Below are 25,169 nucleotides of genomic sequence, written 5' to 3' on the forward strand. Positions count from 1 at the left end.
CATCACCTGTATTTATTCCCGCTGTAATTTAAACACCTGTCTATGTGGAATGCGTACAATGTGTCCCTACCCCACACATTCAGATATTTGCTCACCTGCCTTATTCGGAAGGCTGGCTCTAAAATAAACAGTGTTTTGGTATTAAAAGAAAAAAAATGCACTGAGGTCACTGTGGAAATGCACATGAAGAAAGGAACAGGAGTGGAACCTCTGGATAAGCTGCTCCAGCAGAGTGGGAGCAGAGGAAGAAGAGGAGGGAGGAGGACAGCAAGGGGTGAAGCATCTGCCTAAGCTTTAGGTCTGGTGGGATCTCCTGACTGGATTTTCCCACAGGCAATCCTTCACTTAGCTAACCAGCTAGAGAAAGGCAGGGGTGGAAGAATATAACAAGCTGACTGCTTTTAGACTTAAATGTTTTGTTTCATTTTTAATGACCACTGTTTCTCATGTCAGCATAACAAGTAGATGTGGAATATTCTGAAGTTTGTTCTGAACTGTTTTATCTACTTTTGCATCGTGGACATTATTAAACAATAACTCATATTGATGTTTGAGCATACAAACAACATTGAGAAATAGTAAAACCTTAAAGTTCCTCATAGAATTATTCCTTCCCCTTGATTGTTTTATATCTTGCTTCTCACCTCCTCCGGGCATTTCTCTTGGTTTCTGGAAGATCTCCTAAGCTTTATGGAGGAGAATCATTCAATGGTTCCTCTCTCCTGTTTCCTCCTTTCTCTTCTACCATCCCCTAAACAAGTGCTTCTCAAAGATTATGATACAAGTCAATTACCCATGGATCTTGGCAAGTGCAGGTTCTGGTTCAATGGGCTGAGGCTGGTCTGAGAGTCTGCATTGTTAGCAAGCTCCCAGGTAGTGCAGATGCTGCTGGGCCACAGATGGAATTGTAAGTTCTGGGCTCAATGATGTCAGGCAATGGGAGTAATACAGTGGTTAGAGCTATAGGATTTGGGAGATTTTGCATCAGGCTGACCAGGAATTGAAACTAGGGGCTGACATGTAATAAGTTTTTGTTCTTGAGCAAGTTATTTTACCTTTCAACTTCAATTTGCCCATCTATGAGTGAGGGAAATAATTATACCTATCTAACAGAGGTCTCTTAAGATGAAATGACCATATACAAAGTCTGTCTAGAAGATAACCCAGCCATGTAATATGAAAAATGGGGACACTTACTGAAGAAGATACAAGATACAAGAAACATTGTACACAGGACAATGATGCCTCAGTCCTCTTCAGAGTAAGCACCTTGGGACTTCACACAGTTCTCTCAGTCACCATCAGCTGCACCATCATATTTTCCTGAATCTCATGAACAGTCTGAAATCTCTTTCCTTTCAAAGGTGATTTTAGGTTTGGGTAAAGCCAGAAGTAGCAGGGCACCAAATCTGGGCTGTAGGAGGGCTGAGTCACCTGGGTGATTTGATGTTTCACAAAAAAACTGCATGAGACGTGATGCATGAGCAGACATGTTGTTATGATGAAGCTGCCAGTCACTCATTGCCCATAGCTGCGCCCTTCTGAATCATCTGAATAGTTTCTGCAGAGGACTGTTGAAGCTTAACACAAAATTTGATGCAGATTTGTTGCTCTCCTCGCTCAGTCATTTTGAATGCAACACCCACACAGTACATATGCTCACTCAGTGGTGTCTACCACCCCCACTCACTAGTACAGTGTAGTTGCCATTGTTCATGCATATGCATTCCAGTCCACTCTCCTTGGCTGCCAGGTTATATCAATGCCACACAAACCATTCTCATTACATTAACAATGGCTGGACTTTTTCCAGACAAGCCTCATGTAGCTTAGAACAATGCCTGGCAAGAACAAAGTGTTCATTAAATTTAGCCATCATCAGTGCTAATATGGCTTGATTATTATTATTACTGTTACTGCAGTGAACCTGAATGGTTTCATATTTGCATAAATATTGGTTATGATAGGACATTTTAGAGATCCAAACACAGAGTTGAAGGTTCTCATATGTGTATAATGTCTTTTGCACATAAAGATGTTGATATTCATTATCAGTTAGGCATGTTTTTTGAGTCATAGTTTTGGTAATCAAAATGAGTTTTTGTTAAACTTTCTCATCTGTTTTCCAGACCCTTTTGTGACCAAAGGCATGAATTCATGACTTGGCCAGCCCGGATTTAGTAACATAGACTGGTTATTAACCTAGAGGAGCCAACTGGCCCAGTGCCTACATCCTCCACCTTAATAGATTAATACTCCTAACAATAATGATGAGCCACCTATTTTGCGACTGGTGCCATGTCTTTATGTGCTGTAAACCTGATTTTGTTTAATATTCTTTAGTAGTGAGATATTAATCATCATTGTAAACCAGGTATATAAAAGTGCCGTTTTTCACTTTCCCTTCATCTGACCAAAGCTAGTTTTCTTTATGTTACCTCAAGAAATATAGATGGACAGAGAAGCAGATGTTGCCTAGTGACAGCCATATTCATCATCCCTCTGTCCTGTTAGGGAGGAAACCTCCAGATGTGGACTCTAATTGGCTTATACCATTAAGGTCTGGTCAGTGCTGGGAGATCTGCCCTGCCCTTCCATCCTCCCAAGTCAAGATAAGGTGCTGCTGGGCCAAAATGGATGTTTGAGTCCATTTTAGTTCAGTGACTCATTCTGCCTGTCCTGGGAAGCGGAAAGGAAGGACCAAAGGCTTTCATAATGCGTTCAACCTAGAGATAATTTGTTTGGACCAAACTCTAGCAGGACATAAATCTGTACACAAAAATCCAGCCAGATCTAGTTGAGGCTCTAGAGCTGTATCATCTCCTAAGACAGCCACTAGTGACATGTGGCTTTTTAAATTTAAGTTATGTAAAGTTTAAGATCCAATTCTTCAGTCACACCAGGCACATTTCAAATACATCATAGCCACCTGTGGCTACTGGCTACTGTACTGGACAGCGCAGATTATAGAACATTTCCATCATCACAATGCATTCTGTTGCACAGCACTGTTCCAGAACAGGGGTTAAAAGTAGGTTTTTGTCTCCCTTGTCACTTCAGACTGATTGGCGATCGCTTGTCTGCAGGACTGTAAAGAAGATTCTGAGGCCATATCTAAGTGAGCCCCAAGTTATTTTATTATTCATTAGCAATGTATGTCCTAGGAAGCCAGAGCTGGATGGGGTTAGAGTCATCATGACATAAGCGCTGAATGTCTCCTAGACTAAACCACAGAAGAGAATATTTAGAGGGGCAGGTCGTCATTACTTAATAGAGACAGGTTATTTTTGGTAGCAGGAATCCTTTGGAATGGAAGAGGAGAAGTTTTGAAAGTTTTCTTATTCCTTATATAATCTCTCATTGAAGTAGTTGTGGTCACTTTTGCTATTTCTCAAATTAGCAATGATGCTTTGCTTTTGTGTAGAAGGCGGTCACAACGGCTACCATGTCTTGCTTTATCCATGAAATAAGGAATAGATGTTACATGGAAAAACCCACCAAGAGTCCAAAATTAGTTTTGTGTTCATGCCACTTTTCCTATACCTGCTAAGAAACAAAACTGATTGTTAATTTTTTTCCTTTGCTTTACTTCTTTAACATCCTCTGGTGAAGGGTAACAAGTGGAAAAATAAAATTTATGGGGAAGAAAGAAAAGCTGGTATAGTTTGGTATAATCGATCCCTGTATAACCACTATTTTCAGAATTTGAGGTCTGTATCTGATGATGTTTTCAAAAATCTATAATAATTAAGGATAACTAGTTACAGTTGTACCAGTTCTGTAACTGTTAGGTGACCTTGGGCAGATTACTTATCATAACCTCTCTGAGCCGTGGTTTCTTCATCTTTGAAAGGGAGTGTAACAGTGTCTGCTCCCATGAGGACTGGGTGAGAGGTGAGATAAAAAACCCTCACTTAACTTTACGAGGGCCTGACACTCTTACTGTAACAACTCAAACATTAAACCACATTACTCGGTGTGTATTATGTGACCTTGGAGAACATTCTCTGCTAATCTTAGTAGGTATGTGACTTTATCTAATTGTTTACCCTCTCTCAATTTTAATTTCCTCTTTTGTAAAATGGGATAACAGTAGAACCTACTTCAAAGGGCTTGCTCAGGGTTAAATGGGATAATGCATGTCAAGATAATGCTGGGACATCTTGCACATGGCACACCGTGAGCTTTCAGTAACTGTTGGCTGTTATGATGAAATGATGATGTTTGAATTAGGGGCAGCCTTGCCAAAAAGAGAGGATTTATCAAATCTACAATCCCCTTCGCATTTGCTAATCTCCAAACTATACAGTTTATACTAAGCATGGTAAAGTGTGTGCATTTTGTTTATTGTGGTTTCACTATAAATTATTAATAAGCCTCTTTTATTAGCTTTTTGGCACAACTGATTGAGGTAGTAGGTGGAGAAGCTGTTAGTTATCATAAAGACCTTTCTCACTTTGTAGGACATTTACAAGCTGCCAGCTCATGTCTAATTTGACAGGCCTGATGTTTAAGGCCAGGGATCAAGGCTGGAAGGGGGAGGGCTCAGTGTGGGTCAGGAGAGAGTTCAGTCCTACAGGGAGTCTGTTTGATTGTCTGAGAACCTGACCTAGTTGTTTCTGGGGTGTGAGAGGAAGGCAAGGCGTTACCAGGGCACCAGGTCCAGAGAAGACTGCCATAACCTGCCACTGTGTCTTCCCCGTCCTTTCGTTCTAGTGTGTTTTTTTTTCACCCCTTGGTAGCGGCAGAAGGGGGTCAGATTGATAAGCCAGGATTGGCTCCTGAGGCTTCTTTTGAAGAAGAGTCCACAGTGGAGGGCGCAGCCCGAGTGTCCTGTACCTCGGTCTCTGCAGAAACCAGAAATCACTCCTGACCTATGGAAAATGACTTTTTTCCCAATAAAAACTTTTGGGTCCTTTGGTGTGAAGACACAGTCTTGGGATATTTTTATTTAATGAATTCTGTAACTAGGAATTAAGCACTATACTGTTGCTGAAAATGATTTTTTCTTTTAGAAGGTTCAGATTTTTTAAAAATCCAAAATTTTTCTATTTGTAAATGTCAGAATTACTAGGTTCTTATGACATCTTATGAAGAACATATTTTGGGGAACTTACATCTTCTTACATCACTGTTCTCTAGTGTGTCATGCTCAGCACGCTGCGCTTGGCTTTGTGTACCTCCTCTTTCCAGCACCCCCTGCTTCTCAAACGATCCTTTTTTTTTTTCTCCTGATTTCACTCTGACCACCCAGATTTTAAGGTTATCATCTCATATCTGTATTTCTTATAATGACTTACAATTTTTCTTTGGGGTTATAAAAGTAATTACATGGAAAATATAGGTAAGTGTAAGGAAGAAAATAAGTCGCCATTCAGATATAGATGCAATTTATGTTTTGGATTTTTATGTCTCATCCTTTATAAGTATGTATCTATGTGTGCATGTGTTTGAGGAAGTTAGATCTGCTCTCTGTACAGTTTCATATTGTGACTTAAAAAATCAGCATGTTCCTATATTATTAAGTATTTTTCAGAAAATTCTAATGGATACAAAATATTTCTTTATTTGGATAGGGCAAAATTTATTTAACAATACTGTTACCTGGTTAGATCTCCTTTTTTAATACTAAAAGCAACGCTTGTTTTCAAAATCTGTTCACAGTGTAGTGCAGTTTGAAAGAGCATGGGCACTGCAGTTCCTAAGACCATGGTTCAGGTCCCAGTTCTGCCATGTTTTTCTAGGCCTCAGTGCAATCTTAGGCCTCAGTTTCCTCCTTTGTAACATGGAGGTTATAGTAGTACTTACTGACGGAATTACGGCAATCGAAATGAGACACATACGGTGTACTCATTTATACAGAGCTTGCACATTATAAGTTTTATTAAATGGCAGCTGCAATTTATAAGTTACTGTCATTGATCATATGAAATCGTTTTTTAGCACAGTTCCTAGAAGTCAGATTGTAGCTGCAAAGTATACAAATGTGTTAATAATCCTTTTACTAATATATTGCCGTATGTATTTCTAGAAAGATTCTACCAATTTATGGTCACATAAATAGTATAAGTACCTATCCAATATCACCCCTTACCATTATTAGATGCTGTTTTTTACTATGGTATACCTTATATAACACAACAAAAGTTGTATGTTATAATTTGCATTTTTTGATTGTCAGGGGAAATGACTAGTTTAAAATGTTTAATTGGCTAATAATATTCCTTCTTTGTAAATTGTTTATTGAAGTCAATGCCCATTTTTCTAGTGACTGTGCATCTTTTCTTCTAAATCAATGAGTTCTTTGTATATTATAATAATTATTATTATTTATGACCAAAATTTACTGAGCATTTAGAACTTTCGGATGAGGAAACGAGAGCCGGAAAGGCTAAGCAGTTTGCCTAGTTTCTCAGAACCTTGCCTGTCATAGAGTAAATACTTAGCAAACTCTTGCTGTTCCTGTTATTAAGCTTTGTATTTCACAGCACCTAGGACAGTATAGTGCTTTGCACATAGTAGGAGCAAAATAAATACTTGCTTTGTTGACCGTAGTCACCCTGACTTCTGCTCTTGCAATGGGAGCCTTTGTTACAGCCATGGTTTCAGCTTAGATGAGGCAGCATCTCCTGAACTTGAATTGATTTTTCTCCTGTGTGTTTAGTGATACTTTTCTAAGGCTCTGTAAAATCAGGTTATTTCCTTCATTTCATTTCTAGGTAACAAACCTGCATTTGGCAAGGGGCATCATAAGCAGAGGCAGTGCTTCAACTCCCCCAACCCTTCGGCCTGTCATCAGTCCCGGTGGCCCCCCATGGTCAATACTGTCAGACCCCCAGGTTCCTGAGAGCCACTCCACGCCCCCTGGAAGCAGGTATGTGAAGGGCCATGGAGCTAACAGGTCACACAGGGATGGCTTGGGTCCTGAGCAAGGCGGTTTCACCTTGAGCTCCCTGTACAGACACTGGCAAGACAGGTGCATTTTGCCACCTGTCCCAGTCCTATGGCACTTGAATGGGCCTCATTTCACTTGTAAAACAGTCTGTGGGCAAATCAAGTGAAAAGGAAACATCTGATACGGTTCAATAAATTCACTTCTGAGTGAAAGAACATAAATTTATACTATTAGTATGTTTAATCCCTGCCTGTGGTCAACATTTTCATGCACTGACTTTTGACATTTTCTCCACATCACCTTATTCTTTTTTATACCTCGTACTACATTGTGTTTCAGTAACTTTGGACTTTTCTTTTGAAGAACTTTTTTTTTGTTTTCATCTAGGTTATATACTTAAACAGCCTCTCTAGACAATGTTCATTTGGGAAATGGGAAGGAAATTCCCTTTATATTGTTGCGAGAAGTGGCAGAGGTAAAATCCAGATAGATTCTGGTCATAAAGCAACTTCTTAATTAAAAAAGAAGCTACTGTATTGAATTCTAGTCTCAATCCATATTTTGAAGTCCCTCCATATAACAAAAATGTTAAGAAATGGATTCCCAGTATATCTTGTTTTAGTGACTATTAAATATGGGTCTGATTGCATCTATCCCTTAGTCAAATGAGCTGGAGAGGAATGTGACTCATACAATGAAGTATTCTGATTAGCTGAGATATTGTTCCGTCCAAATAAAGAAGCTCTGCCACCAGTGTCCCACTGAGTCTCCGCCTCCTTGCCAGCGCTTCAGCCTCAGCCAGCCAGCCTTCCCTTTAAGGCTCCCTTGCCTGAGGATGGGAGGAGTGACCCAAAACTTGGGCGCAGTGGAAGTACCTAATTGTCGTTAAAGTGTGTTGGTGTTAGAATGATTTCCTGAAGAACTAATTTGGGAAACAAGGGCTGTGCCCAGGAAACAACACAAATATAAACACACTACATCATGCTCTGGTACAGTGTATCTAATACTAGTAATCACTATAGTCAAGAGTGCAAAGAATCCTCTCTGTTGAAAATTACAAAGAGTTGGACTGAGAGGCAGGACTTTTCAAAACAGGATGTCCTTCCACACAACTCTGTTCACAAGAGAAGCATCATTTGGTGACTACAATCTATAGTGCACACATCCCTAAAACTCAAGTCATAAAAAGAAATTCTGTTTACACCATATAGCTTTATTTTCCATATAAAATATTTCCAAATATTCCATTTTCTTTTTACATTCAGAGACTTGTTTCTATGGAAAACATTCTCACGGCAATCTTAGATATATTATCTCTCTGACAAGGCTACAGCCTCTTTCCATACTTTAAACAAAATGTCAAACTACATATTTTGGAGAAGTAGAGTTTTAGCGTCTGTTGTAGATGGAATGAGGGAATTTTTATAATAAAAAGCAGAACCTTCTCTTGGTGCAGCACCTGCTAGTGCTGAGGTACAGAAAGATGAGGGCATCTGTCAGGGTCAGAGCCAGAAACTAGAGCCCAGCACTGTGAGGGGTCTCCCCCAGCCCGACTGAGCTCATGAGCTGTGGTAGAACAACAGCAGGTTGTAAGGCCAACTTCAGAGCCATTAGCATCAGAAGCAGCGCCCGCGAAGTCCCCTGGTCTCTTCCTCTTTGGGTTAGTTGTACCTACACTAGTCCTCTCCTCACCTATTCTTCAAGCTTCAGGCCCATTTCTCTCTCCCATTCCTGCCTAGGGTAGCCCTGGGAAATCTTCCTCTGCTCCCAGGTGACCTCCGATTGCCAGGTCAGCCTGGAGGCTCAGTTTGGGAGTTCTCGCGGCAGGTGGAATTCCCAGCGGTCCCCACCTGAAGCAGCCCTGAGAGAATCCTCAGAGAGCCTTCCAGACCTGGCCATGACATGGGCTACAGAACCATTCTACACTGTCCCATGCCCCGATTTCTATTTTTACTTGCTAAGTCACTGTTTTGTGGGTATTTATTTAGTCTCTTGTTGTTCTTCCCTTAGTCGTAAGTTTAGTCACTCTTAAGTGACTACTTAAATGAATATGGGATTAGTAGCTTTAGAAATGTGAGTTTTATTACTAGTTTTGACATTAAGTTACCCTAAGCTATTCGTTGAATGTTTTTATTAGGTAAGCATACTTACATATAAACTGGACTGTTTTGAGAGCTTTTAGATTGCCCTTAAAGCGCTTTGATCTCCCTAGAAGTGGGCGCTAAGAAAATGAAGAGCACTGCAATAGCAACAGTGGATTTCAGTGCTGATAAACCCTGACAGGTCACTAAACTGGGGGCTGTCCTGTAAACAGTAACAAGATGTAAAGAGAATCCATTGCTGGCTCTACTTCTCATTAGGATTCAGTGACTTGGTAGCCACAGGAATGAAAACTGGTGACTCACAAAAACTCTGCAAATAGTGTTATTTTTCATTTCCCTGATATGTTGCTATTGTTCTCAATTTTATGGATCACACAAGTTTTCACCAGACAACCTTGTTCTTCCCCCGCTTTTTGAAACTATCCCAAATGTAGCCTCAGGGCTGTCGTCTCCCATTGGGTCAGCGTGAACTCAGCCCAGCTCCCCAAATCCCTTGGTTCCTTTGGTCTGTCTGGAGTCCCTGTTCAAGCTTTGTTGTGGGAGAGGAAGGCAGAGAGCCCACGACTTGCCCAGACAGTCTGAGGCCTGGCCATGTAGCTTGCAGTTCCCTAGACACTGTGGAGTTGGACTTGGCCAGCCATTCCTCTGTTCTTACTTTTCAGAGGTAATAAGCGAGATTAATTACAGGCCATTCTCCAGGAGAGAGAGTAGTCAGGGCCAATACAGTCACATGTTTTGAAGCCTGAGGTGTGCCTCCAAGCAAGGCCAATTTCGAATTATACAATAGGGCCTCCAAGATGCAGGTACCAAGTGTTTGTGACCTCTTTTCTTTTCTTCTTAAAGGGATGGTATTTGGCTGGTTTCTGCATGCTGATAGCTGGGTATTTAATAAGCTTTTATTTAGCCAATGAGATGGATAGGATTTTTTCAAGCTGCCTTTTAATTAGCCATTTTCGGGGCATATGGGGAGTTGTTAGGAGCTGAGAATGGATCGCAGCAGCATCTTCTCATTACTGCCAGCCTTGCGTGGCATTGAGCCACATGGGAGGGGGGGAGCACTTTCTAGTGAGGCGCACGGGGTGGGTTCGCAGTGCCTCTCTCTCTGTGAGACTTAGAGGGTTACTGTAAAGTCCTGGCTGCTGCTTGGAATGATTTGGGAAGGACAGGGCCTCAGACGGCTTGGCAGGAACCTGAGGCCCTGTTTTTTTCCAGTCCAGCCCTTCCTTGTAGATCGGGCTGTCAGGGAATCCCACGAATGTCTGGCTTCTGCCCCTTTGTATGTTTTTCCAGCATTTGTCACTAAATTATTTTTATCCATATCTGGCTCTTTCACACACGCAACCTGAGGATTTGTCTGTTCCTCGATATCAAAGGTGGGGGAGGTTGAAGGCACATCCAGGCGTTTGTTCCTCCTCCTTGTGACAGGGCAAGATGTCATGGTGTCATAGGCTGCTTGGCCCGGCCACCCCACTCTGGAGGACAGCTATACCTCAGAACCTGAAATTCTGTGCTAGGGAAGGGGGTACAATGAAGCACCGAATCTGCCCTCTTGCTGCTCAGTAGTAATAAAGAGTTTGGTGCCCTGCTTTACATAATTTTCAGGAAGAAGTTTTTCAGAGATTCTGATTCTAGTTTAACTAAGTCTCTTCTCCCTCCCTTTAGATTATTTCTTACCAATGCTGCTGGAGTTTCACGTCTCTGACTTGCCATCTTTTCATTCTCAATCAGTCCTCAGCAATACTGAGTTTGTTAGTTTCTTTAAAAAAATATGTTCTCTTCATTTTCTGTGTATCGGCATTAGACCCTGGGGAGTAGCGGTAAATAAAGCACAGTAGTTCCCGACCTCACAGTTTACTGGCCAGGATGCCTCTCCCTTGTGCCCCACAGAACACAGGGGGCTGGATGGGCTCCGAAAGACAAGATGTGACATCTGACCACTGGTCAGGAAAAGGGGCCATATACTCGTGGGACAATTAGCAGTGTCGGGAGACATCCGTCAAAGATTTAAATTGTAACATGTGGTGCAGACAATTAAAAGAAAGAGTATCAAAAAGAATGTAAGAATTTAATTCTGTCACATGATACAACATGGATGGCCCTCAAGGACAGTATGTTAAGTGTAATAAGCCAGTGACAGAGGACAGATACTGTATGATTCCACTCAGTTGAACTATCTAAACTACTCAAAATCATAGCTACAGAAAGTGGGAAGGGGTGGCTGAGGGCTTGGGGAAGAGGGCAGAAGGAATAGCGTTTAATGGGTATAGAGTTTGAGTTTTGCAACATAAAAAGTTCTAGAGATTGGTTGCACATCAATGTGAATATACTTAACACTATTCAGCTGCACATTTAAAAATGTACAGTTGGTTAAGAATAATAAGAATAAAATGGTTAAGATGATAAATTTCAAGTTACACACTTTTTTTTTTTTTTTACCACAGTAAAAAAAGAAGAGTAGGGAGGAGTATGTAAGGTTTTAAGACAGCCCCAGAGTTCAGCAAAAATTATTCAGTGACCAAAATGGCATTGGGACACCATTTTAGTACTCTAGTTTAGAAGAAAGTGGCAATCACTCATGTTCAGTGTGGTCCTGGAGCTGGATTAGAGAGATGTGGCCTTCCCAGCTATGGAAGGGAAGGCATCAGAGTGGGGCCAACAGGAGACTCTTCCTTTTTCTTTGACCCCTTTGTTGAAGGGTGACTTCTTTCAAGTCAGCAGGCCCTTTCTCTCTGCTATCTTCTTCTGAATGCTGAAATTTCCATTGCAACTTGATGTTCCAGCCAGTAAACACTCATATTTTCCATTTATCCTGGGGGTCGAGCTTTGGGAGAGCTTTTCTCTGGAGGAGTTTGGAGCTTACAATTTTGTACTTTATCCTGTTATATAAACAACACTCTCTAGCCAAAGAGCACAATCACAAAAAGAAACCACTTTGGGTGGGGGGAGGGGTGGTTGGGGGACTAGCTAAAAAAAAGGAAAAAAACAAACAAACTCATGTTCAGAGTTCTGGAAAAGTAATATTTCACTCCTTATTCTTCTTTCTTTTTTCCCATAAAATCAAGTTTCACTGACCTCCCTCCTCCTGAGTCCTAGCTCTAACGATTCCTTCCCCTTGAGTAAAACGTGTCTCTGGCACATGAATGATAAAGACTGTCCTTCTATCTGAAACTTCTCTGCTTCGTTTCCACTCAGCCAGACACATAACCTCCCAGGGGTTATGCTCTGTGTCAGTTCAAGCTCTGTGACAGAGTCTAGAGTTCCTCATTCACCAAGAGAGCTGAGTGCCAGGGGTGTTTGTGCCAAGGCCGAAATCTTCGGGCTTCTGCCTATGGAAGGAATGTTGGTAAACTTAGGAAATGTGTCCAAGATAGTGAGCTGGGTGTCATACCTGGGCCTAGGCAAAGTAAGTGTGGGAATGTTGGGGCCTAGGATCAGGAGTAAAAGAAGTGGGTCTTTTCTTATCTGCAAGCCCAAATAAGACGCAGCTTACTTTGCGGTGTGCCAGTGGAGCATTTTCCCGTTCAGGTTGCCTGCTCCCCCCTCGCCAAAGAATTAAAAGATGAACACCTTACATCTCCTTACAATGAACACACACATGAGTAATTGTTAGAGGCAAGATCCTATCTTATTTAACTATTCACTTTCTAGTTTTCTGTGTATCCACAATTGATGATTATTTTGGTTTTAAGAGACCTGAATGACAAAAATCCATGTACTAAGCCAAAAGAGATTCCTTTTCTAGAATTAGGAAATTATATCAGAGTTAATTCATAATTCAGTTTAATTCTCACATGGTTTTTCTATCTTCTGTATTTCCAACTCTCTTTACCAGCTTTGAAAGAGTTTGGAAAGAATCAGTGGTGAAGAAACACTGTATCTTTCTTTCTTACTCCTTTAGAGAAACATTGGTGATTCATTTTTAAAGCTTACTTAATGTTGACTCAACAAATTTAGAAGGAAGACCAGCTGGTTTCCCTGAACCTTTGGTAAAAGATCCCATTTTACCCTTCTGCCCATCTTTCTGCTAAAAGACTGTTAGCATATTAATGACCAATTGCAAGCAAGAAATCAATGCTTTTAAAAAAGAAGGAAAAAAAAAAAAAAAAAACCCAAGATTTAAAAGGCTAAACAGAAAAGAACTTTTAAGTATCTATGTTTTAATAAAACAAAAACAGTAGACTTGTAGCATCTAAAAAGGAATGAAGACTTGGTTTTGGTGTAGTTTCTTGATCACTCTTAGTTTCCTTCCCAGAAAACAGAGAAACATAAAATTAAACTTGCTTAGGATATGGTATTGTTGCACCGCTTAGTTTAGTACCTAGTTTAGATACAACTGGCCACCATGCTGGTGCAGTGTCATATAGTGTCACAGTAGGGAAAGCGGTTACAGATACCTAATCACAGTACTGAGGTTTAAGTTATTTTTATTGTGAAGTATCCCTTTGTTAAAATTTTGATTACAAACCATTAAAACGCTCCTAAAGATAGCTAAGAGAAGCTGAACTTCAGAGGCCACTTAAGTGTCAAGCCAAGGGTTCTTTGGGAGGTGCAATAAGGCTGGAAGTGGGACGGGTCAGTATAGGAGAGCTGGGAGATTCGAACTGTTGCATCATATGGTAGGCCCAGGTGTTCGTAATAAGAGGGCTCTTGTCCTAATTGGACCATTTTTAATGCTTCAGCAGCAGTAAAGAGATGTTTTGGCTCTCATGAATAATCAGGCGAACACTTGTATTAATTTGGCTTCAAAGCCAATAATCAATACCACATTTGTCATTGGTCTTAAGTTTTACGATCTTTCTGTGATGAAAATAAAATACGGGTGTATCTCAGTAACATTGTTATAATCTAGCAAGATTTAGATGAAAAAATGCAGATTTGGGGGCACAGCAGGTAAGGAAACCATAAGGGGTTAATAGATGGATGTACTTAAAGGCTAGAGGAAATCAAATTATGTTCTTTTGCAACTAGGTTGCACCAAGGAAAATTGAGTAAATGAAAGAATCTGCCTATATTATTTGTTTTATTCTGTTTTTTTCTTCAGTATATTTTATTGTTTATACTGCTACAGTCGTCCCAATTTCCCCCCCTTACCCTCCTCTGCCCGGTACAACCCTTGCCTCCAGCATCCTCTCCCTCCCTGTAGTTCATGTCCATGGGTCATGCATATAAGTTCTTTGGCTTCACCCTTTCCTATATTATTCTTAACATCCCCCTGTCTGTTTCATACCTACCAGTTATACTTCTTAATCCCTGCACCATTTCCCCGTTCTCTCCCTTTCCCCTCCCCCCGATAACCCTCCAAATGATCTCCTTATCTATGATGCTGTTTTTTTAGATTCAGTTGTTGATAGTTGTTGTCATTTTACTGTTCATAGTTTTGATCTCCTTCTTTTTCTTAATTAAGTCCCTTTAACATTTCATATAATAATAGCTTAGTGATGATGAACTCCTTTAGCTTTACCTTGTCTGGGAACATTATCTGCCCTTCCATTCTAAATGACAGCTTTGCTGGATAGAGTAATCTTGGTTGTAGGTCCTTGCTTTTCATCACATCGAATACTGCTTGCCAGTCCCTTCTTGCCTGCAAGGTGTCTTTTGAGAAATCAACTGACAGTCTTATGGGAACTCCTTTGTAGGCAACTCTCTGCTTTTCTCTTGCCGCTTTTAAGATTCTTTATCTTGAACCTTTGGCAGTTTAATTATGATATGTCTTGGTGTGGTCCTCCTTGGGTCCAACTTGTTTGGGACTCAGTGTGCTTCCTGGACTTGTATGTCTATTTCCTTTGCCAAATTGGGGAAATTTTTTTTCATTATTTTTTCAAATAGGTTTTCAATTTCTTGATCTTCCTCTTCTCCTTCTGGCATCTCTGATTTGGATGTTGGCACTTCTGGAGCAGTCCCAGAGTCTTATTCTGTCTTCCTTTTTTTGTGAATTCTTGTTTCTTCATTCTGTTCTGGTTGACTGTTTATTTCTTCCTTATGTTCCAAATTATTGATTTGAAACCCAGCTTCCTTCCCTTCACTGTCAGTTCCCTGTGGATTTTCTGTATTTCACTTAATGTAGCCTTCATTTCTTCCCTTATGCTTCTGCCATACTCAGTGAGTTCTCAGCATCCTTATCACCGGTGTTTTGAACTCTGCATCTGATAGGTTGGCTATTTCCATTTCATTTAATTCTTTTTCTGGGGTTTTGTTTTGTTCTCTCATTTGGGCCATATTTCTTTGTTTCCTCAATTTGGCAGCCTCCCTCTGTTTGTTTCTGTATATTATGTAGAGCTGCTTTGAGGGGTGTACCTGTTATATGGGGTGGAGCCTTAGGTAATTATCAAGGTAGGGCAACCCGCTTCACCACTTTGTGGCTGTATATTGGGGGAGGGGTTAGAAAGGGGACAGTGCTGCTGCCTGACTGCTAGAGACTTGCTCGGCACGCACCATTTCCACTCACTTCTCCCACTTCCCGTATGCGACTGCTGCCTCTCTAGCTGTTGCCCTGGTTGTGGTTCCCAGAGTAGGTGGGTTTGCGTATGTTCTAGGATTGTGTGGGCCCTTTAAATGAACTCTCCTGAGAGACCAGCAGTTTCTTCGGCCACCCAAACCCCCACTGGTTTTTACAACCAGAAGTTATGAGACTTTTTATTGTCCTTGTGCTGGAACCCTGGGCTGCATGGTCGGGCCTGGGGCTGGGATCGCTCAGTACACATGAACGTGGGACTGCCCATTCCGCAGGCTGCCGCCACCACACTGTGTCCTCTCCACCTGGCTCCCAGGCTCTGCCCGTCATACCTGTCTGAATGCATATGGCTTCTTTAATCTTTCATTGGACTTCCATATAGTTCTATTTTCTGACAGTTCTGGGTGTCTTTTGTTTTGAGGTTAGTTATGATCCTCTTTATGGTTGTGCAAGGAAGCAAAGCGTGTGTACTTACTCCTCCATCTTGACTGGAAGTCGAATCTGCCTATATATTAGTGCTCTCAAATATCTTGCTAGCTGCTTAAACCCAACACTGACATTTGAAATAAAAGTTCCCAAAAGAAGAGTTTTATAAACCTTTCCATGAAATATTTAGTATATTGAAATATCTGAAAAAGGATGTCGGTGAAACTGGTAGTAAATAATGCTCCAGCTGGGAAATGTCATCCCCAAAAAGTTGACATGCATTTACTGAATATCTCATAAATGCAAGGCACCGGGATGAGCTCTGAAGGAGGTAGTAGACAATGTCTTTGTCCTCAAAAAGGAAATTAATAGTCATATAACTTATCATGCAAGTATTATGAAGCAATAACTTTTTAATTGTTGAATAAGAGGCTTATGCCGTAAGTGGTACAAGTTCCGAGGAGAAACTGATCACTGTGAATGGAGAAGGGAGCAAAAACTTCATGGAGAAGTAAAGGGTGTGAGCTGAATCTGGAAGGATAGATAGTACTTGGATAAGCAGAGAGCCTGATATTAACCAGCTAAGAGATAATTGCACATTTCCTTTGTGCTTGACATTGTGCAAGCATCTACAAGAGGAGCAAAGAAATGGGACCCATACTCCCACTAAGAGTTGATAGTTCAGCAGGGTAGTCTAAAGAATACTGCCCAATACAAAGTGCGTTATTAAAAAGGGACATACGGATCCAGAAGAGATCACCATTTAGAAAGAATACTAAAAATGGGTGGAAAGACTCTTCAGAGGAAGGGTTTAAAGTAGGGTTTATTCAGGTCTAGATTATGCATAGGCTACAGAGAAGTGAAGGAAAGGAGATGAGGGAAGAGAAAGGTGATGTACAGGCGTTTAAGGCATTTCCAGGAGACTGAATGAGAACCAGCCTGGCTGAAGCAGAGCATTTCTATTAGAAATAATGTATTAGCCAGAACACCCTGAGTTGCAAGTGGTAACAACTGAAAGCAAGCTGGCTCTGTGAAGGAGACTTTTTAGTTCATATAGCTAAAAGGTCTAGTGTCCTCATAAACAGGCACTTCAAAGTAAAGAACAAATATTAAATAAAAGAATAAATGAATGGACTCCCTGCTACTCACCCGCATCTCTGCATGTGTAAACCCTTTTCTCCTACAAGGCTCAGCTCACCTCAGCCTTTCTGCAACCTTTCCTGATCTCCCAAGCAAATGTCAGCAGGATTTTTCTTTTATTTCTCACCCACTGGACTCGTGTTCCTAAAAGATATAATTCAAAGGAAGCTCTGGCTAAGTGCACAATTCCAGTTCCTAGAGAATGGATCTTTGTGGCTCTTCCTTCCCTAGTGAACGGAACGCTAGGGGGAAAAAAAAGCCCTATTTCTTCTCCATTGAGTTTAGAGCTCACATACTCCCTTCCCAAGTCATCAGGTTCTGATTGCTTCTCCTTTGGACCTTATTCAGTTTTTTTCTAGTTATCCAAAATCAAAAGTGCCCTACAAGCAAGAATCCCTCCACAATTTGGAGAATGGGAGGAGATGTGGAGGCAGGGTGTGGAAAAAGAGGAAAGGGCATAGAATCTCTCTGTGACTGTCATCCGCCCCACCTAACCCACGGTAGTCTTAAGAGCCACTCCTAGAAGATACTTCTGAGCTAAAGGGCATCTGGCATCGTTGATGGTCCAGTGTAAGGTAGTTATCTTTTCACTCCAGCCTTTTCACCTGGGTGGCCTAGTAAGTTGTGTTTGCTGAATATGTTTCTGTGATGTTTCAGCTTTTTGGTGTTCTTGATAGTAGTTCCTCCCTCCTCAATGTCCTTCATTTGATAGACTTCCTGGTGTCCCCTGCCTTAGTGGTTAGTTTGGGGAATATAAAATGTCAAGTCACCATCTCCCTACTCCAAGTTCTAATATTATCTATTTACCTCTGCTTATGACTCTTAACACTTATCTTCTATTCTATAGGGCTGGCCAAAAAGGCTATTTAGTTTTTTCCCTAAAATAAAAAACACGTTTTTCATTTTCACCAATAGCTTTTTTGATTTGGATATTTTCAGTATGTCAACTCTCTCCTATGTGGTATAATGTTGATAGTTCTGAATTAATGTCTTGATTGGATCGTTGTCAACTTCAACTGGTCTTCCCAACTGTGGAGCATCGTCCAGTGAGAGATCTCCAGCATGACCACTTTTGACACATTTGATCAGTCATAGCACCTTCTCTGTACACTCACTGCACAAATCATTTTTTGCATTTCAGTTGCATTTTTACCTTTCTTGAAATAATAAAGCATAATATGCTGAACATGTGTATTTCCTTCCATCTTCAATATTAAAATGGCTACACAAAAACTTACCAATTTGATGAGTTTTTTAAAAAATGCATGCTGATATGACAGCTGTCACAATACAATCTAACAAAATTGTTTCGAATGAAGTTAAAGACAACTAAGCACTACTAGAGCCATCGTACAGAAAAAGCCAAACAAACTTTTTGGCCAGCCCAGTATTACAATTGTGTATTTGTCTTACCACCTGTATTAGATTGTAAGCTTTTTGAGGGCAAACCCTGGTTCTTACACAACTTTCTAGCCTTATAGTTACCTGTACAAAATGCTTAAGAAATGTTTGGTGAATAAGTCACTAGTTCACTGCCGTCCAGTATGCTAACCACAATCCACATGCGGATATTTAAATGAAATAAAATGGAAGATTCAGTTTTAGTCATACTGGCCACATTTCAAATGCTCAGAAGCCACATGTGGCTCATGGCTACCATGTTGGGCAGCACAGAACTAGATGGTTGACACAGAAGATGTGATAAAGACCCAAACTTGGTCAGTGGATGAAAAGAAGTACAAAGAAATTAGTTTCTAAGTAAGGCATAATCTTGATCATCCTTCAGGCTCTTCTGTAGCTGTCAGGCCTCTTTTGTTTAGAGCTAGAGATTTACCACAGATGCTGTTCTTGAACTAATTTGTGGTGCTGGGAGGGGCATATTCTAATGCCTTGGGAATCTCAAAAGCCCAGAGCTTCTGGATTACTAGTGTCTATCCAATCAGAGCTGGGATGACTGAAAGGAAGGGGCTTTATATGCAGATCCCAGCATTATTTTATTTTTTCAAGATACGCCCATGGCTAGATATTGGGTAGAGGTCTTGCCTCCCTATGCTTACCCAGCCCCCAGCCCCCACCACCCGCCCCCCACCTGCTTGGCTGGCAGTTCTGACTTGGCACATCCAGCTGCTATAGCCCTGGGGAACAGAGCCAAACACGCGGAAGTGGTTACAAGTGGTTATGTGTACTAGCTCCCAGGGAAGCTGTGGCTAGCAGGGGGAGTGGGTGGGGTCCTGCCTGATGGCTTTTCAAAGAAGCCAGATCTTTGAAGTTTTGTTTTAGCAGCTGCCAGGTATGCTGTTTCAGCACTTTGCAGACTCTCTCACTGTGTTCCCGTATCATATTTTTTTCTTTACTATATGTGCATACTATACACAATGGAGCTTGGATTTTAGAAGGGTAAATATAATATTATGGAATAAGTTGCTAAACACACCCTCATTTTCTTTTTACTATGACTGCCATGAAATAGCCACTTTAATGCTCCCTATTCCCTTTTCAGCTCTGACCCTTTTTGATCTCCTGCTGAAAGAGAAGTGAACAAAGTCCACTTCTTTTTTGGGGAAGTAGTAAGTTTAGAAACACGGGAGCCCTTACGTCTTTCTGATGGATTGGGGCATCCCTCGAAGAATAGACCATCTCTCTTTTTCTAAAGAACAGACGATACCCCACCCCCTGCCCCCCTGGCCCCAGCATGCAACCCTAACACGTTTCGTTTTGGAGTAAATTTCTTGAATGTAGATCTTGTTCACTATTGGATCCTCAGCATTTAGCACAATGTCAACTAATAAATATTTGTGAAGGGATTGCACTTGCAAGTGCTCTGCTGTGGGGAGGGCCTGGGTAGGTAGAGTACCCCTCTAAAGCTCCTACTCTGAGCTTTCCCTGCTTCCTTGTTTTCTTCCTTAGTAATCTCTCTCCCATCCAGGCTACAGTCACCTCAAACCTTTCCCAGCTACTCCCAAATTCACTTTCTCTGAAATCTACTCTTTTGGAGTATAGTGTATGCTCCCTTGTGTAATTGGCTTTTATGACTTTGTTCTGTCTCTCCTGAGATGTAAGTCTATTAAGGGCAAAGGCTATATTTTATTCCTATACAAAGAACCCTGGACCAGGAACAGAAGACCTAGTAGGTGCCAGTCCCGGGTCCTCCTGAAACTTCCAGCTTGGGGTGGATCATTTGACAAAACCTTAGCCTAACTGTGCCACATAGAAAGTGATGATGCCTGGATTGTCATGGGAGTTCCATGAGATCATACACATAAACCTGCTTTTGTAAACTACAAAGTACTACACACAATTAGGTCTTTTCAGTATTAATAATACTTACCATTATACAACAGTAATGTTTGTTTATGCTGATGGTGATACACAGACTAATCTCTCCCAGAGTTGAGATAAATCACAAGTTCAGTCCCACATGACTCAGCTTGGCACAGGTTTAAAGCCTTAAATGGCCCATTCCAGGCCCTCTCTGTCATCACCTCTCTTTCAGTCTACAGGTTCTTCCTTTCAGACCTGTGGGGTCATTCTTTTTCTTACTAGCCTCCCCCTTTTTCTCCCTTCAAGCCCAGGCTGAGCTCTCTCATTTAACCCCCTCAGTTCTTGGAAAAGCAAGGTAGTTTAGCTCACTCCTAGTGTAGGCTGGACTCGCTATTCTCGCTGACCCCCCCCCCCCAGCGTGGCCCCCTGCCTCCTGCAGCTCTGCCCATCAGCAGCGCCCGGCTCTCCCTCATTCGATCCTCCGCCCAGCCCCTCAGCACAGCTCCGGGTCACTTTCTGTTTTTTCCCCTGCCCTCGCTTTTCTTCCAGGCCATCTCTTCAGTCTCTTCTTTCCGTGTCATCTCATCCTGCCTTTTCTTTCTCTGAGCTCAGACCTTTCATTCAGTAAGGCTGTTCCCCCTTTCAGGACTGATGTTTGGCGCATCTGCACATCCCTGTCACTCAGTCCCTATTCATCACCTTACGGCATCTTCCTCTCAGAGAAGAGCAGATAAACAAGCACTGCCATTTTTGTGCTGTCATATGGCTCGAGAAGGTCTAAAATCTTTTAAAAATACCTAAGATCTCAATGTTTAAATGATCTAGCGTTTGAGAGCATGTGTTTTGAAAGCAGACCAATTTGGATCCTTTCTTTTTTCTTTCTTTTTTTTTTTTTGTTTTTGATCCCTTCTTTTTTTTTTTAACCGCTTACTAACTATGTCACCTAGGATAAGTTCTTTGAACCTATTATTCTTATCTCTGAATGAGGATAAAATGCCTGCTTCTTAGGGATATTCTAAGGAGCGTGTGAAAATTAAATGACATAAGAAAAGCACTTTTATTCAGTGCCTGCCAGAGTCAGTGCTCAGTAAATGGGAATTACTGTAAATATGTCCACATTATCTTACTCATATCCTGTTTTATAGGTGTTCAAAATTGAGTCCTAGAGAGGCTGAGTGTGTTATGCAAATTCTCATGACTACCTGGTGATAAAGTAAGAACCGGAACCAAGGGCATCTAATTCTCTGCCCAGTGAATTTTTCACTTGATTCCTTTAACTCCTCACAGGCTTATTTGTTCTAGTTTCCCTTCTTTGGGTGCAACATGGAACTGTTCCGTAGAGGAGGTTGCTTATTGATTCTTCCAGCAAACATTGCATGACTGTGATGTTGCCAGGCTCTGGGTGGACAAAGACCAGAACAATGAACTCACAGCCTTAATGGCTGGTCCAGTGGGTAAAAAATAGTCACTGGGAAGAACAGTCACAGTACAGAAAATATGCCAATAAAAAGACACCTTGGGGCCTTAAGGAATAAGCTCTCAGAGGAAGACCAGAGTAACCTAAGAAGATGGATTGTTATTTAACTAGGTGAAAATGGCAGAGACTTGGGTGAAGACAGGGAGGCAGGGAAGGATGTGCCTGAAGGGCAGTGTTGACAGAGCTGGTGTGCACGTAGCAGGTGGTTGAGAGTGAAACAGCAAAGATACAGTGCCTGATAGGCCATGTTAGGGGACTCTATCCCATTACCTGTCCTTATAATTAACGCCAACTGAAGGAAGTCAGGAAAGGGGTGTGTGTGTGTGTGTGTGTGTGTGTGTGTGTGAACATTTCTAGGTCTTTGAGATGCCTACTGTTTCCACTGTCTTTCCCTTTCTCATTCATATCTGGCACATTCTTTTTGTCATGCTGGGTCCAGCCCAACTCCGGCCCTTCCATTCTGTACCTTTTACTGCATCCCACCCAGAAGCAGCCTACTTGTCTGTAGCTATAGCATTTACATTGTTACAATTAGACTTTCATGTCTTTCTGCTACCATGTCCTTTGAAGTCAAGACTTATATATCTTTATACTGCTGTCCCTTAATGCAGTTTCTGACACATTAATATCCATTAATTTAATATATGCCAAATTAACTTAAATACCTAGGTTCATAATCACAGACCTGACTCTCCTGGGCAGCTCTTTAGCTAATGCCTATCTTTGGCGCCACAAAAATTTAAATGGAGCAGGTCAAGAGCCACAACTCAACACGCTTGCCCTCTTTAGGATGTGAGCTTTGGCTTCTTGTGCAAAGGAACCTTCATACTCAGCCGGTAAAATACCTTTTATGGCAGCAGTTGTCATCCCTTTTTGTGTCTGCAACACAATTCCAGGTACTAGAACTTTGTTCAATACACCTGAAGGAATTAAAAGACTCAATATCCAACCCAGTGAATTCTCCCCCGATGGACCTGGTGGAATCAATATCAAAGCAGAGCAGCGATTTTCAACATTTTTCATCTCATGGAACACATAAGCTAATTACTAAATTGCTGCAGCACACCAAAAAATATACATATTTTTTTGTCGATCTGATAAATAAATTAGGTATAATTTTGATTAATTTACAAAAAAATAATAGTAATTATCTACCCTTGTTGCTCCAAAGTGACTTTTTAAAAAATCAGGTTCCTATACTTGTATATAAGGGTTTCTGTTACCGAGAATTAACAATCAGAAGCAACCTCATTATGTGATAGGACCAATAAGATGCAACTCTATTATATGACCTATATATTTATGGTGCAAGACAGGGCAGTCACACTGGACGGCTGTTCTTATTTGGGAAAAAAGATCAGTGCCTCTGACTAAATAGTTTTAAAAATTCTTGGGTCACACTGGTTGAAAATTGCTAACATAGAACAATATCTCACAGTGTCCATTAAATTGCTACATTTATACTCACTGGGCCATCCTTCAGAACCATGGCTGTTTGAGTAGTTATTTACTTACTGCCCTGACTCTACTATACTCATCAGGAAAAGTTGCTTCATATTCTAATACACACTATCTGCATTTGGCACCAGTTTGATGTTACATTTTACATCGTACATATTGCAGATATTCCCTGCTTAACACCATGCCGCAATATTCACCCAGCTCAGCATTCATCCCACAGACAGACATAGTTGTAGCACTGTTAAAATATGTAAATATATTTCTCATACTGATCAGATCTTACACACTCAATGCAGTTTTCTCAGGCTTCAGTGAGCTGCATTGTAATCAGCAGCAGACCTTCAGGATAACGTACCCTGCTATGTGCCAGGTAGGATAGCAAGCCACGCTGCTTTGATAATGCTTGAAAGCTAGTATTTCTTTTTCTTTTAAAATTTGTTATCTAAGTAATTGTATGAGTTATCTATTGCCGCATAACAAAGCGTCTCAAAGCTTAGCAGCTTAGAACAATAAACATTATCACAGTTTCTATGGGTCAGGAGTTGAGAAGTGGCTTATCTGGGCTCTGACTCAGGCTCTTCCCTGAGGTTGCAGTTCAGATGTCAGCCAACAGAGCTGCAGTCACTGGAAGGCTTCTCCCGGGCTGGGAGATCTGCTCCCTTGCCGGCTCACCCTCACGTGGATGATGAGTTCATGCTGACTGTTGGCAGGAGCCTCGCATCCTCACCACATAGACTTCTCTGCAGGGCTGCCTGTGTGTCCTCATGACACGGCAGCTGGCTTCCCCACGAATTAATGACTCAGGAGAAAGAAGCCACAATGTCTGTTATGACCTAGCCTCAGAAGGTATACACCATCATTAAAAATTTTTTAAATTTTAGTTATGGTAAAATTCACATAAGATTTACCATTTTAATCATTTGTAATAAGCATACAGTTCAGTAGCATTAAGTATATCACATATTGTACAGCCATCACCACCACGCGCTTCCAGAACTCTTTCCATCTTGCAAAACCGAAACTGTCCCCATTAAACACTAACTCTCCATTTCCTCTCTCCCAGCCCCTGCAGCCACTTCCCCACTTTCTGTCTCTGAATCTGACTACTCCTAGTACCTCATATAAGCAGAATCATACAGTATGTGTCCTTTTGTGATGGGCATACTTTATTTAGCACATCTTTGGGGCTCATCCTTCTTGAAACTGTGTTAGAATTTGCTTCCTTGGTAAGGCTGAATAAAATTCCACTGTGTGTATACCAACATTGTGCTTACCCATTCTTTTGTCGATGGACACTTTGGCTGTTCCTCCTTTTTGGCTGTTGTGAATAATATGCTATTAACATGGGTGTACAAGTAGTTACTCATGTTCCTACTTTCTGTTTTTTGGTTATATTCCCAAAGTGGAATTGCTGGATCCTAAGAAAATTCTATTTTTCTTAAACTTAATTAATTCACTTTATTTTTCCTGTATGAATACACGACGTGGTGGCCATAGCTGGAGCCTGGGTCCTCTGCACAGGCTCTGGTACTGGTCTCTACTTGATGGTCAGTGGATTCCTGATAGGGAGACTTGGTGAACACGGTCTCTTTCCAGAGGCTGGGGCAAGAGATCTATAGGTCTTGGATATTCATCCCTTATCAGATACATGGTTTGCAAATATTTTCTCCCATTCTGTAGGCCGCTTTTTTTTTTTTTTTTTTACTCTGTTGATAATGTCCTTTGATGCTTAAAAGTTTTTAATTTTGATGAAGTACAATTTTTCTGTTTTTTCTTTTGCTGCTTGTGCCTTCGGTGTCATAGCCAAGAAATCATTGCCAAATTTAACATTGTGAAGCTTTTCCTACATTTTTTTCTAAGAGTTTTGTAGCTTTAGCCCTTACATGTAGGTCTTTCAAACACACACATTATTATTTCTACAACATGCCAGCTCTATTCAGTCTGGGAGGGGACTAT

The 25,169-nt window shown here is 41.2% G+C and overlaps 1 protein-coding gene across 8 annotated transcripts in view; it reads left to right on the forward strand.

The window, feature by feature from the left end:
* The window catches only part of TTLL5 (tubulin tyrosine ligase like 5), a 257,546-nt gene that overhangs the window by 126,816 nt on the left and 105,561 nt on the right, over positions 1–25,169 (forward strand). For all 8 annotated transcript variants that reach the window (XM_090271201.1, XM_090271202.1, XM_090271199.1 and 5 more), the window contains one exon: positions 6,720–6,874. In XM_090271201.1, coding sequence (XP_090127327.1) covers positions 6,720–6,874 — 155 coding nt within the window. The remainder of the gene's footprint in view (positions 1–6,719; positions 6,875–25,169) is intronic.

Source organism: Furipterus horrens, unplaced genomic scaffold (assembly GCF_987537825.1).
Source record: "Furipterus horrens unplaced genomic scaffold, mFurHor1.1.pri manual_scaffold_3, whole genome shotgun sequence".
Classification (NCBI taxonomy): Eukaryota; Metazoa; Chordata; class Mammalia; order Chiroptera; family Furipteridae; genus Furipterus; species Furipterus horrens.